The sequence below is a fragment of the Dendrobates tinctorius genome, unplaced genomic scaffold, assembly GCF_039654945.1.
Source record: "Dendrobates tinctorius isolate UK_male_01 unplaced genomic scaffold, ASM3965494v1 ptg000020l, whole genome shotgun sequence".
Lineage (NCBI taxonomy): Eukaryota > Metazoa > Chordata > Amphibia > Anura > Dendrobatidae > Dendrobates > Dendrobates tinctorius.
The window spans coordinates 52,536,831-52,552,500 of NW_027361688.1; the positions used below are offsets into that span (position 1 = coordinate 52,536,831).

At 43.7% G+C, this 15,670-nt stretch overlaps 1 protein-coding gene across 5 annotated transcripts in view; it reads right to left on the reverse strand.

Annotated features, from left to right (window-relative positions):
• The window catches only part of RELL2 (RELT like 2), a 148,610-nt gene that overhangs the window by 75,328 nt on the left and 57,612 nt on the right, over positions 1–15,670 (reverse strand). For 2 of the 5 annotated variants that reach the window (XM_073568043.1, XM_073568044.1), the window contains exons 2-3: positions 10,446–10,599; positions 8,500–10,343 (exon numbers count right to left, since the gene is read on the reverse strand). The exons of 2 other annotated variants lie outside the window; for them this stretch is intronic. In XM_073568043.1, the coding sequence (XP_073424144.1) occupies positions 9,317–10,343; positions 10,446–10,588 (1,170 nt within the window). In that variant the 5' untranslated portion in view covers positions 10,589–10,599 and the 3' untranslated portion in view covers positions 8,500–9,316. Of the gene's footprint in view, positions 1–8,499; positions 10,344–10,445; positions 10,808–15,670 lie in introns of those variants that run through there. One more of the 5 variants, XM_073568042.1, reaches the window with a different exon arrangement.

The following is a 15,670-nucleotide window of genomic DNA, read 5'->3' on the forward strand; positions in this document are numbered from 1 at the left end:
AGGGCAGAAAGGGCGTAGGCTGCCTTAAATCCAGTCAGTGACTCCACTCAGCCAATCGTTTTCATTAGTCCCAGGTGCCTGATTATCAGGCTCACTACCTTCCTTCACTAGAATAGGGAGTTCACCAGGCCTCAGTGACGGAGGGGAAAATGAACTCACAACAGGACACAGTACAACAAGACAAAAAACTGTTAGGACAAAAATAGGGAAGCAGCCAACACTAAAGGATAAATGTAGTGCAGTATGACAGGCCCAATTGTGTAAAATACACAGCAATACTAGTAGTAAATCATGAGTTAAATTAGCAGCAAGACACAGTTATACTCCTCCTATATATATATATATATATATATATATATATATATATATAATGTAGACTATACAAAATCAAAAGGTGACCAATGCTAAAGTTTTTAAATAGTCTAATAATCAATGCACTCAGCTATGCTAGATATAGATGGTTATCCTATTTATATAATGCATGCAATATCATAAAATCAAGCACAAAAATTAGAAAAAGAGTATCAGTAGTTAAATACAGTACAGCATGACAAATCCAGCTGTGTAAAATACACAGCGGTACTAGTGGTAAGTTATAAAATAGTATTGACAGCAAAACGCAGTCATGCTTCTGTACAATATAGACTAAAAGTAGTCAAAGATAACCAGCAGTAAAATAAATTAAACTACATAGTCTAACAATCAATCTATTGTGCTAGATATAGATGATGGACCTATCTACATAATACATACAATGTCATAGAATCAAGCATAGAAATTAGAAAAAGAGAGACCCTGAATTAGGGAACAAAATCATATACCTGATGTCAGGATCCTGACAGTGCCGGCGTACAGCCCTCGCTGAGCAGGGACTCACCAGTGCTGTAGGGGTCCCGGGGACAGTAACAGCTGGAAAGTACAGACGCACAGGACCTGAACGCTGAAGTATTAGCAAGCAGGCACGGGACCTACGGTCATGTGACCACAAGGGGGCGGGGCTTAGCGTCCTGCTTACTGAGATGGAAGAACACTCAGAGTCGGGCAAACCAGAGATCATACACAATACGGGCGAACGAGGTACAGGAGGGACAAGCAGATGGGAGGTCAGACGAAGCCAAAGGTCATACACAAGAGGGCGGTGCGGTACAAAAGGCACGAGCAGAGAGCAGTCGAGTCACAAGCAGAGGGTCATACACGAGAGGATGGTGCGGTACAAGAGGGTCAGGCAGAACTCGTAACAGGGACAGAACCAGATCACAACCAAACAAGCAACAAGTTATCAGGCACAAGGCACACGTATACAAGAGGTCACTTAACTCAGCCGAGGGCAGGAGTATAACTGACACCGGACCCAGGTCCAGTGAGCATTAAATAGCCGCCCTCTGCCAGAGAGAGGCAGAAACAATTAACCCCCCTGTCTGACCAGGACAGGCCAAAGTGAAACCCTGTCCTGGATCATGACACCTGAGGTCATGATTAGAAACCAAGGGTAGGTGCCCACTATGGAGTCCCACTCAGCAGCCTCCTTGTCTCTGCTGCTTGGCATGCTGAACGCTCACATCATGCCAGTGTTCAGCATGCCAAATAGATGTAGTAGTGCTAGGACAAACTGAATATTCTTTTCTCGTCGGAGAGGTGAGGAATATGGTTATTTTTTTAAACTCTTTTACAGGGGACATGGGTATTGGAGGATTATCTTCACGTCGGACACAGGTGACGATTATTTTGCATTATTATTATTTTACATAGGACATGTCCTTCAATGGATTGGGCGTAAAGGTGAGTGTATTTTATTATTTTTAATTTAATAAAGGAGTCTGTGTCATTATTTCCAATAAAGGTCTTTATTCATGGTGTTTTTATTTACTATATAACTATGGGGTTAGTGATGGGGGTAGCTTATAGACGCCTCTCCATTACTAAATAGTGGGCTTTATGACACCTCACAATACAAAGGTGAAGTCAACCCCAACTCTATCACCCCATTTTCTACTACCCCAGAGCAAGTGGGAAGAGCAAGGCTAAGTGCCAGATTTGGCTCAGCTTATGGATGAGCCTTTTCTGGGGCGGCTGAGAGCTGATGTTTTTAGTCTGAGATTGGGCCAATATCGATGGCCCCTTCCTAGCCTATTAATATCAGCTCACAGCTGTCAGCCTAGCCTTTGCTAATTATTAATTATATGGGTTGACCCCAGGTCATTATTTTTTTCAGTGTCCCCCATTTTAATAACCAGTAAAGGCTAAGTATGCAGCTGTGAACTGACATTAATAGCCTGGGAAGCTACATGAGTATTACCCCTTCGCAGGCTATAAACATCTGCCCCCAGCTGTCTGCTTTCCCTCTGTTGGTTAATAAAATGTCGGCGGATCTTTCTTTTTTTCAGAAAATTATTAATTTATTAATTAAAAACATGTACAGTAAGCTAAACACGCACTGTAAGAATTACATATGTGACTGACATCTTTATATCTATCTATTCTATATATACATATACAATTCGTATATCTATTCTATCTATTCTATTCTGTGATTTTACTGTATGCATCAGATGAAATGTTGGGTTTTCAAGGACATGGGTGTGTAAAAATCGGACAGCACTCACATGGTCCGAGTGCCGTGCAATTCTTTTATCAAACTCATTGACTTGCATTGGCGAGTTTGGTCCGAGAAACAAGGACAATTACAGCACGCTGTGTTTTTTTTCTCAGTCTGATCTGACCTGAGAAGAAAATTGCAGATGTCCAGGAACTCATAGATTAACAATGGGCAGAGTGCAATTTGAGATTTTATCGGATTGCACCAGTCCATTTTTCTCGCAGACGAGCATGAGCGCTTAAGTATATTATATGAATCAGTAATGGATGTCTTCATCCTATTTTTAACTTTTACTCATTTGTTATCTTTAAAGGGAACCTGTCAGCAGGATTGTGCACAGTAACCTACAGACAGTATCAGGTCGGCGCCATTATACGGAATAAAATGATACCTTTGTTGATGAAATCCGTCTTGTGGTTGTTTTTTAATCTTTATTTTCAGTTTTGTGTTAATGAGATTCTCGAGTCCTAAGGCGGGGTTCATGTATGTGGTGCTCTGATTATATATTCATAATGCAGATTGCTGACAGGTCACTGCTCCCTCACTGACCTGCCCCCTAGTTTGCATAATGAATATCTAACATACTGAAGAAAGAGACAAAAAATGTTTCTGCAGGCAGGTGCCAGCCTGCACTGCAGTATAATCGCATGGTTAGTGTGGCAATAATACTTGATGTTATCCAGCTAGGGAAAAAAAAGAAAAAAACAATTTGAAAATAGCGCTCGCCGCGGCTGCGCAGTAGCAGCTACCTGTGTCGATAGCTGTGACCCGATAGCTGCTACTGCACATGCACCGGCAGTGCCATCTTACTGAAAAACAAAAAACCTCCTCCAAGATGGCGCCGCATGCGCCTGCACAGAAGTGGCTCTCGGATCACAGCTATGGACACCGATAGCTGGTACTGCGCAGGCGCGGGTGGCACCATCTTGTAGGAGGATTATTTTTTCTTCTACAGTGAGATGGCACCACCTGCACCTGTGCAGTAGCAGCTCTCGGATCACTACTATCGACACTGACAGCTGCTACTGCACAGGCACGGTGGGCGCCATTTTCAAATTGTTTTTTTTTTTTTTCCTAGCTGAATAACATCAAGTACTATTCTCGATCAGATATCAGGAAAATAGAATTAACATGTGAACATATATTTCCCCATAAAACAACTTTTATTCATCAATATTAAAAAACACCTACTCAGTGAAAAAAAGGGTTAGATACCCAAATAAAAAACTCACCAAAAAATCAATTTGCCTATGGATTCCCTACAGTAGACCTAGAATTGCCCCTGCCTGGCTGTGGAGGTTGGCACCCTAAAAGAATGATTTTTTGGCGCCCCCACTCAACGTGGACTTATCCCTCACTTCCCTTTCACAGCCCTATCAATATAGGTTGGAAAACAATATCATATAGGATAGAAATGAAGAGCGTCTTTTCTTAAACCCAAATGCATTTCATATGAATACAAGATAAAATATCAAAAAACATCACAAATCATGACTAGTACTCCATAATAATGCACATACTGGAATGCTTCTGGCATGAAATCGGCATATGAACAGGACATATAGAATCACAATAATATTGATAATCACGTGCCAAAATCTGGTATGGATTCAAAGCATCCCTTATACACAATCCATATTATGGCCAATCATAATGCGTTAGGCACATATATTTTATAACGACCAAATATTAAAAGGGTATTAATAGATCATAGCGATAAATATAAAGGAGTAAACTTAGCATGAGTCGGATGCAACCCGACGCGTTTCCCCGTCACCACGGTTCATCAGGAGGTAATGCAGATGTGTAAGATGCCGGATGCCATGATAAGTGACCATAAATGTCTCCATTCTACACAAATTTGACCATATCTAGAGAGGTTGTGTCATGCTCACGCTCTGACTGGTGGGCGTGAGCCAGGGGGTTGTGGCCCCACTGTGCCACAAACCAGACTACCCTGGAAGGGGCATGACTAAGACAGCTGCCTTGGTATTCACTGGAGCCTCTGATGGTGAGGTCAGGCTTGTGCAGCAGATAGCTGCCAGGTGCCACTCCAGAGTGGTGTCTGGCTGTAGCTGCTGATCCCACTGGGGAACAGGACACTTGGACAGGTGCGAATGACAGGCAGGCAGGTGGGCATGGCAGGCACGGCTGAGACACTGGGCAGGCAGGCACGGCTGAGACACTGGGCAGGCAGGCACGGCTGAGATACTGGGCAGGCAGGGGTGGTATATGAAGGAACAGGTAGAGACCTGTTCACAAAGCGGGTGCAGATACTGGTACAGGCAGGAAGGATTGGTTTATGAAAGGACAGGTAGAGATCTGTTTACACAGCAGGTGCAGGTACTGGAACAGGCAGGAAGGAGTGGAGTATGATGGAACAGGTTTGGTCCTGTTCACACAGGAGGTGCAGGTATGGGTACTGACAAGAAGGAGTGGAGTATGACGGAACAGGTTTGGACCTGTTCACACAGGAGGTGGAGGTACGGATACTGGCAGGAAGGAGTGGAGCATGAAGGAACAAATTTGGACCTGTTCACACTTGGGGGAGAACCGCAAGGCTGCAGAGAAGAGCAGGAGAGCAGCAAGAGGTTCTGCAGCAGCAGAAGCAGAACAAAGCAGAACCACAAGAGTACGGAGCACAAGCAGAGGACACAAGGAAAGACACAGCAGGGAAAGGAGCCACAGACAAGGAGACTGACAGAGGTAGGACCGAGTTCAGACAAGGTAACGGTGCGAGACAAGGTACAGGACCAAGGACACAGGGACCAGGATATACAGCCCCCTGGTGGGCAGAGCAGATAGGTACAAGACAAGGCTGTAACAAAGACACAGAGCCCAGGATAAGACAAGGCAAGGAGTAAGAAACTATAATACAGGGATCAGGATATTCTGCCTCCTGGAGGGTGGACGGAGGTACTAGGCATAAAACCTCCAGAGAAGGCGAAACATAGGACAGGACCTGGCTTACTCAGCAGCAAGAAACTGAGTTAACACATTGCACAGGCAAGATCCACTGGGTGGAGTCTCCAAAATACTAGAGAGCTCTTGGTAATTGGTTGGGGACACATTAGACAGGTGCACCCTGATTGCATAAGAGCCAGAGAGTTCTGGCACCACCCCCCTATGCACACAGCCAGGAAACATGCACAGAGCAGACAGGAGACAAGAGGCATTTTGCTGGCAGCAGACAGAAGTCACAGCATGGCTTAGAGCAGTGAGTAAGTTGGTGTGTGGGGGATAGGAGGCCATGCAGTGATGCCAGCAGGGTTGTTACAGGTTGTTTTGTGGTATAAAATCATCATATTGTGAATTTGCGATTACACAAAACCTTGAGGCAGATGTTTTACCTTAATGACATTTATAAAGTGTGCCATGGCGTAAAGAAGAGGTAGGAGCCTCGAAAATCTCAAATATGTTCTGAGGCTTCAAGGTAGTTGAAAATTATTATTTGAAAAGGATAAATGGAACAAGACTTGTGGAGATGAAACATTTGAGCTTAGAGTGGCCTGACCATCTTACTCAAGCATATACAGTACGTCAATCACTGTATACACCGAGAACAATTGGGATAGTGTATAGGGCATTGATCAATATCAGGATCATCAGAGCATAAATATAGTATTTCCATATATTCTCTATCTATGCTAAGAACATCATTAATGAACATGGATGTTGAGGGCACACCATATTTCATGCCTTAAACATACTCTGACAAAAAAAGCATCAAAACAAAAGATGAGCAGATCTTTTGCAATTCAAATTTGCAGACTTTGTCCCCAAAATTTGTTTTGTGACGGATACATTTGCACGGATTTCAATGCTGGAAAGCTTGTAATTGCTTGTGAAATAACATGAGAGACAGGAGAGAGAACCTCTCCGACCATAAATGCTTGTACTCCACAGAAGAGCAAGAATTACCCAGTGAATCTCAAAATGTTCGAACTTGCTTGAAACAGTGAGTTTCAGGAAATTTGACTTGAACTTGATCCTCCACTAAGGCTGGAGTCACACTAACCTGCGCAAAATACGGTCAGTATTTTACATGCGTAATACGGATCAATGACCACTAAATAGTGGTCCGTAGGTCATCCGTAAGCAAGGTGAGGTCGCGTATTTTGCGCATGTGTGTATCCGTATGTAATCCGTAATCAATCCGTATGGCGAGATTTTCTCGCAGCCTTGCAAAATGGACATTTAACGGTTTTGAGGCCTGCAAAGAATTTAAATCATTAGCCTGCACCCTATTTAGACACTCAGAAACAGGTGGCTGCCTACATTCTGTACATTTCTCACCTTGCTTTCACGAGGTGTGTTGGTGTTCTTTGTGCAGCATGGCCGAGGGTCTGACATTCAATACAACCGAGCAGGTTCTCTTTACCTGGCTTTTGTCACGGCGCTTTGGCCAACCATATCCTGTGATAGTGGATCCGCGGAGGAGGAGACGCATGTGGGTACATCCACTTTTGAGGCAACGACTCACAAGAGGTCATTTTCACCGCCTCTATTCGTCTCTGCGGGAGCATCCGGACAAATTTTACCAGTACTGTCGAATGAGCATTTCCACATTTGATCGCCTCTTGGAGACAGTGCGCCCTGGGATCACCTTTCAGGACACTAGGATGCGCAAAGCCATATCTGCAGAGGAGCGACTTCTACTCACAATACGGTATGTACTCCACGACCACATTCTCTATGTTCATAATGTGTGTGTTAATTTATGTTTTTTGGCCTTCTTGGACAAAGTTTAATACCCTCATCTTACTCAAAATATGTTTCACCTGACACAGCAGAATGTTACATCTAATATGTACTGCATATCACTTAGTCATTGTGCCACCAAATATGTGTGTGTTGTTCTCTCTCATTCCCTACCAAGTTTGGTCGGCATGTAACTGATTTTTTTTTACTTTACCCATTCTAACCTGTACTATTTCTGTTCTACAGCTTCCTGTCCACTGGCCTGTCTTATGCCGCCCTCCACCATGAGTTTCTCATTGGAAAGTCAACCATTTCAGGCATAGTGAGGTCTACATGTGCAGAAATCTGGACAAGACTCCATCAGGTGGTCCTACCCGAGCCCAGGATGGAAGACTGGTTAAGGTTTTCAAGGGACTTTGAGGAGGACTGCCAGTTTCCAAATTGTATTGGGGCCCTGGATGGCAAACATATCAGGGTGCGTAAGCCGCCGAACTCAGGCTCCCAATTCTTCAATTATAAGCAATGCTTTTCTGTTGTATTGTTGGCTCTGGTAGACCCTCAATGCAAGTTTATAATTGTTGACATTGGGGCCTATGGAAGGACGGGAGACTCTAGAGTCTTCAATACTTCCATAATGGGTCGGCGGCTACGCACCAACCAGTTGGATCTACCACCACCACGCCAGCTACCAGGCTCCCCCGAACAATCAGTCCCTTATGTCCTTGTGGCAGATGAGGCCTTTCAGTTATCACGTAATGTCATGAGGCCATATCCCCGGCGCAACCTTGACCACAGGCGCAGAATTTTTAACTTGCGCCTATCACGTGCTAGGCGACTGGTGGAGTGTTCTTTTGGGATTCTTTGTGCCAAATGGCGGGTACTCCAGTCTGCCATTCAGTTGAGTGAGCAAAATGTGAATGAAGTTGTCAAAGCCTGTGTTGTTCTGCATAACTTCACCAGGATACATGATTGTTCCTCCTCTGATGGTGTTGTGCGTAGGCCGGACAATGTGCGCAGGGTGAGACCACCTATCATCCCTCAACGTAGACCGCTCTCTGGCCTCAAAGTGCGTGATATATTCACGAATTACTTTATCTCACCTGAGGGGGCAACTTCTTGGCAAGAGAATGCTGTGTCTATGTTATAATTTTTTTTTCAAAGTGTGTCTAAATATATATTACTCAAGCCTTTTTATGATTCTATGAGTGTTTCTTTGCATTGGTTGGTGTCTGTTAGTATGTTGTGAGGGATAGTGAGAAATCACACAGAGACGTTAACTAGAGTAGCCAAATTTTTAGTTTTGCCTTTTTTTTTTTGGTTTTGCTTAAAGGCAAACATAATTTTGCCATAACACAAATTTGGCAATGGCCAAAATGACCCTTTGGGCCTTCTTTAACTTGGTGTAACATTAACATTACAGAAAAAAACTGCAACAAACATTATGCAATAACAACATTGCTGCATGCCTACATTAACCTTGATTAGGCAACAAAGGGTGAGCTCCATCACATAAATAAAGTCAATAAGATAACACTCACATTTCCTCATAATGTTTTCCAATCATAGAAAGATTCCACCATGACAGGCAAGGCTACCTCACATCTTTCACACAGATATTACCTGACTGTAGAACAGACAATATTTAAGCATGCTATACTGGAAAGGATGAAAATACAAAACTCACTTGTTAGACATAGAGCATGATATTGTGAATGCTGGTCGCCTCAAATTGGTTTACTAGAGAATGCTAATAACAAAGTTGACTACTTAACTAAAGGCAAGCACGCCTTTCCTATGCATTAGCAAGTGATTAGTGTATTTTCATCCTTTCAGGTGACAGTATAGCCCATTTAAATATTCTCTTTTATACACACATGTAATATCTGTGTGAAAGGCATGAGGTAGCGTTGCCTGTCATGATGGATTGTTTCATATGTTTGGAAAACATTGTTTAAAAATGTGAGTGTTAAATTATGTTCTAAATGTTGGTGAAGGAGAACACCTGTTTTTTTGTCTAGATTAGAAGCACCAGTTACCTGTTACTGGACATCTCCAAACTTTTGATTCATAAATCCTCATATGTAGGGGAAGGGGAACGGGGAGGAACAGCCTGTGGGTGCTGCTGGACATTGTGGCCAACATCGCCCTGTGTGGGGCCATACTGTTGCCCATGATGCTGTTGTTGTCCAGCCTCCTGGGCCTGTTGGTGATACTGGCCAGAGTAATAATGATGATGGTGAGGGGCTTCTTGTTGGCTCTGGTAGGCCCGTGGCTCATACCCACCAAGATAGCCAGATCGTCCCCAACCAGGTTGGGACCAGCCTCCAACACTGGGTGGTACAAGTGGCCATATTGGTGGGGTTGGCTTGATGAAGACATTTGGGGCTGCGGAATAGAAGGATGGGTAGGGGGAGGAAGGGGTTGAGGTGTTGGCCCACGTATTAGGGGCTGTTCAGACCCTGCTTGAGCAAGCATCTGTGTGGATGGTCTCATGCGCATTAAATTTCTTGGTGAAAGCTGCCACCTCTCCAGAAATTCAAACACCTCATATGGGGTATTGGGGGGGGGGGTGCTGGCATCAAGCAGGATCTGAATACACCCCCTAATACGGAGCCTGACCTCACGGGTAAGGGCACGGAGATAAAGGGTGAGGCTACGTGCATAGGCCTCCTCACCATCATCTGTAGTGACTCTGGACAAGTAATTCAGCACCCCAGTTTCGACATTGGTCCTGCTCTCTTGAATGGTGACCTGGCGCCTTCTTCTTATTCGCCGTGATGCTAGAGCAGCCTGTGGGGAGGGCATGATCTGGGCAGTTGGGCTGCTGCTCAAGTTGCCCATCTCTTCCAGGATGGGTGAGGTTGCAGCTGCAGACCGTCCTGGTGGTGTGTTGTGGAGGGCAGCCATTGTGTGTTCTGGTGATGCCTCCTCTTCAGCCATCCTTCTTGTAGGGGGAGAAGATGGGCCAGCCACCTCATCCCCTACTGGATCTATAATGGGCTCTGCCTCTGAGGCCGTTCCTCGATCCGTAAGGTTGGATTGAGTTCTGTTATGAAATCGAACAGAGGCAAAAATACATCAATATTTTTGTCCCTGTAAAGTATTTGTGTAATGTTTTTGTGTCATGTGGTGTGAGGTATGTACTTACGGTCTCAGAGCCAGAATTGGGGCGAGGAAGTTCAGCCGGTCATAGTAGATATATTTGCGCTTGACATGGCCAGCATCCCCACTCCTGGACCGCTGCTGGCGTTCCCGGCGGTACTGGTCCCGGATGCTTCTCCACCGTTTCATCACATCTTCCACTGCAATGTGACAGGAAAGATTGTCAAAATCAGATATTTGAGAGGTCACATTTTCAAACAGTAGTCTAGGCATGGGGCCTTATGGGGTGTGCGTTCTACCCATGGTGGCATATGTAATTGTGCCGATACCCAGGGTCTCATTAGCTCCCCTGAAACAAATTTTAGTGGCTAGGAGGATGAGGAGCTTGTGGCCTAACCCCTAATTATGGCTGTGTGAAGCCACGTGTCACATCCTAATGTAACGGCCTCATTAGGCTAATAAAAGTACATGCACAGGAAGGGGGGGGCCGATTGTAGATTAATTTTAGAGCGCGCGCTAACGTTAATTATATTTTTATGGTTGCACTTACGAATTTTATGCTGCTCATCACGTGGTCTGTCACCAAAGTCATGGTACATCTGGCGACAGATGCGCCTCCATGACGCCTCCTTTCTTGTGCGGTTCGCATAATTTGCGTCGCGTGGGTCCCATATTTCTGGACGCTCCTGCACCAGCACAATTAGCATCTCTACATTAATATATGTGGACGCCATGCTGCTGCTGTACTCCGTGGAGGCGTACTTCCTGGATGTCTGGAGCGGTTTTTGAGCTCATTTGCATGTCTAGGCTTCCTGATGATGGATTGGCCCATTTCCTGTTCACCAGCCAAAAGACCTGCGTATTGCTCGCAGGTCACACGTGTGTTCTGTGTGTAATGCGTATTTTTTGCGCACCCATAGACTTGCATTGGCGTACTACGGGCGTAGTACGCTGACAATCGCAGCATGCTGCGAGTGGCACGGAGCGTAGGATACGGAGGAGAAATATACGGCTGGTGCGAGTGACCCCATAGAGAATCATTTGTCCATGTCTAATGCGTGCTTTTAGCGCCTCTCACTCTCCCGTATTCCTCGCCAGTGTGACTCCGGCCTAATTGATCCGCTCATTTCTATTCAGAACACATGCCAGGAGAATTTTCAGTACTGACCACAACGCAAAAAATGGGAACCTGTCATGGCTAATTACTTGTTTTAGTCAACAGTTGTAATTCCTGTATAAAAACCCTTTGGAACACCTTTTCTTACAAAGTATAATTACAAAATATAAGTACCTATAATCTGGATGGAATAAAGGTCAAAGTAATATGAAGGGGAAGGAAGCCTCATGCGTATCACTGGCATAAAATAATAACTCCTGAGGAAGCTGGCTATACCCGCGATATGCCAAGAGCCCTTATAACCAGCTTTACCAAGAGCCCCACGGTGCCAATATAATGGCTCCTCACAGAAACCTTATGCTCTCTTCCCTTATACATGGTATACTTACATCCAGAAGTTCCCACTTTACTCCCTTTCGATTTGACACAGTAGCATTTAACATGGACTGACGTGCACCTGTGTCATTTTCTTTGCCCATCGGAGCACCTGTGACTGGATCGCGTGTCACTGATGGTTTATGTTGACAGCCAGGGGTGAGCTGATGCCTGCCATAGCACAAGCGATCAGGCGAATGTATCTTCAAGTCCCCTAAAGGGACAAACAATACCAGTGAAAAAAATAAAAAATGAGAAAAAATTAAAAAAAAAAAAAAACAAAGTTCAAATCACCCACCGTTTCTCCACTGAAAATAAAGATATTAAAAAAATAAAAAATTCACATACATGGTATCGCTGTGTTCAGAAAAGTACAATCTATCAAAATATAAAAACAATTAACCCGCTCGGTAAACACTGTAAAAATTCAAGAATGACAAAATTACAATTTTTTTTTGTTGTTGCCGCAATTCCACAAAAAAAGGCTGTAACAAGCGATCAAAAAGTTACACCTATCCCAAAGTGGTATCAATAACAACATTGTCTTGCCCTGCATAAAATAACCCATCATACTGCTCCATTGGCAGAAAATAAAAGTGTTACAGGTTTTGGAAAATGGCGACACAACCCCAAACATTTTTATGTGAAAACTTTTTTTTTTTGTGTGGGGGGTTTCACCACTAAAACGAATAATAAAAAAACTGGACGTGTTGGGTATCGCTAGAATCGTATTGATGAAGAGAATCATTTTGCGATGGTAATTTTTACCACAAAATGTGCACTGTAAAAATAAATTCCTCAAAACAATGTCAGAATTTTGTTTTTTTCTCAATTTCACTGCGCTTGGAAGTTTTTTCCCGTTTTCCTGTACACTATGTGGTAAAATGAATGGTGTCATTCAAAAGTACAACACGTCCTGCAAAAAAAAAAAAACCATGTCAGTGTGGATACAAAAATAAAAGAGTTATGGCTCTAGGGAAGAAGGGGAGGAAAAAACAAAAATGCAAAAAACTGTAATAGGAAGAAACTCCACGGTGGCCACTATACGCTGAGCGGTGGCCACTATATGCTGAGATGCAAAAAATATATATAACTACCTGATAGATTTAGCTTTACTTTAGCTCATCCAACTACCCCGATGCCCCTTTCTTGTGTCCTTATGCCACCCAGCATCATGTATAGCAGCACAGACTCTATCCTGACGCTTGGTGACATCAGGACAGTCCTAATGGTGGTGAGTGCCAGGAGCAGAAGGGAAGGACGTTGAAGAAGAGCAAGTACTGATACTGCAGCACTAAGACAAAGTATTGATCTCAGGATTACTTATTTTCAATTTTTTTTATTTTTGCCGTAAACCTTATTCAGAGAGGAAAACAGGTGTCACAGGCCTAAGGCGAAAGCCCCTTTTTACCCTAATTCATTTCATATCTCAACAAATTCCATGTCCATCAGTTAAAACACAAATAGAGAAGAAACCTTTGCTGTGCTCAATTCTTCCTCCCCCCAAAAAAACAAAAAAAACATACAAAACCTACAAGATGTGGAACGCACCTCCATAAATATACAGTCACCTTGTCCCTTTTTTGATGCCGTGTTTATGGCAAATCTTTTATTGTTAAAATATAAAAAAGACTTCAAAGGTTTCCTGCCTTTATTGTAATGACTTGTCTTCCCAGTATGAACCTTTAATCACTAAGTAAGAAATGCCCTTCCTTTATAAAGAAAAAGTGTTCCATGTTATCATGTACGTAATTTAAAACATGATCTGCGCTAAAAGAAGTCTGCGTTCATGATGGGCACTTCTGTGAAAATCATGGGGAAGAGCGTCTTTGAGCATAGTCTTCATTGAAGGTGGATCAGCTTACTAAAATAGATGCATCCTATTTCTTGTCCTTCTCGAAATCTGTGTTTTAAATTATTGGAGAAACCCAAGGAATTTTACATTTTCAGAAAACTTTTGTCTTAAAGGGAATCTGTCGCCTATTTTTAGCCCTATCAGCTGTGGCCACCGCCATCAGGGGCTTATCTACATCATTCTGTAATGCTGTAGATAAGCCCCTGATGTAACATGAAAGATAAGAAAAACAAGTTAGATTTCACTCACCGGGGGGCGTGGTCCGGTGCGGTGGTTGTCGCGGTTCGGCGCCTCCCATCTTCTAGAGATGACTTCCTCCTTCTTCTGCCGCGGCTCCTGCGCAGGCGTACTTTATCTGACCTATTGAGGGCAGAGAGTGCGCAGGCACCGGGAAAGGTCTGAGAGGTCCGGCGCCTGCGCACTGCAGTACTGTACTCTACCCTCAACAGGGCAAATAAAGTAAACCTGCGCCGGAGCCGCGGCAGAAGTAAGGAGTAGGACGGCATCGTATGAAGATGGGAGGCGCCGGACCGGACCACGACACCCACCACACCTGACCCCGCCCCAGTGAGTATAATCTAACTTGTTTTTCTTATCTTTCAGGTTACATCGAGGGCTTATCTACAGCATTACAGAATGCTGTAGTTAAGCCCCGGATGGCGGTGGCCGCAGCTTATAGGGCTAAAATGGGGTGACAGATTCCCTTTAAGATGCAGTGTTTCAAAAAACAAACTGTGCTTTACTTCCGTCATATGAACAGCACTGAAGTCAACCAGTGATCTCAGGAGCTCAAGTCGTCTACTCTAAACTCACTGATTAGCCGCAACACTGTGGATGTAACGTCAGTGCTGCGGACAATAACAGATGTAGTGAATTGCATAGAAAACCTTGTCTTTGTCCCTGTGAAGATCTGAAGATGTGGGTTGTATTAATCACCTAGGCATGTTAACGATGCAATTAGTTTTATTTCTTCTGTCAATGGTCTTACAGCAACTCCAGATAGATGACCACAATGAGATATCCTCTATCCACAAGATCTCAACCTGGGGCTGGCAGCTCCACTTGTCCCTTGTCTCCATTTGTATCTCCCTGCCAGTATAGTTTGCAGGCTGGCACAACCTATGCTCTTCCAGACGATGGATACCCCAACCGTAGCACGTGTCTCCAGCTAGTAACAACATTATAGTACAGTCCCAATTGGGGTTCTCCAAATGTCTTTGTGAGTTCAGGGCTGACCTACTGATCAATATATCTGGTATAATTAAGAATAAATGCTGTGTCCTCACAATCCCTTATACACATGCTGTAATAGTGATGCTTGATATACAGTAATGGTTTCATTGTATAATATAACCCCCTTTAAATAAGATGATGTTAGAAACAGAACAACAATACCAGGGACAACATCTCCCACTGTGGGCTCGTCCCAAACATTAGCTGTATCATATTCCATACCTTTAGCTAGTATAGTTAAAATCCTTATCCTGTACACTGTCAACATTATACATTTCCAACATATCCTATAAGACTGCTATACACTATACATATTATTCTAACAATACTTATCACACTCTACACATTACTATATTAACAGTATTTATACTGCATCATATTACATTACACACTAGATCCATAGAAATGCAAGACACTATTCATATTACACAATATTGATGAGATTGGTGCCTTCAGGGGTAGGAACACAGCAGCACAGTCCACCATTCTTACACTTCTGCTCAGAATTTTAAAGGTGTTGTCCACTACTTTCATATTGATGACCTAAGATCGGTGGCGATCTGACACCCAAAGCCTCCACCGATCAGCAGAGGCCAGGTGTAAACAGTGTAGGGAATGGGACATCACAGCGCCATCATACAGATCTGCCGAACCAAGCTGTGGCAAATAAACAGTACAGCAGAGCTCAGAC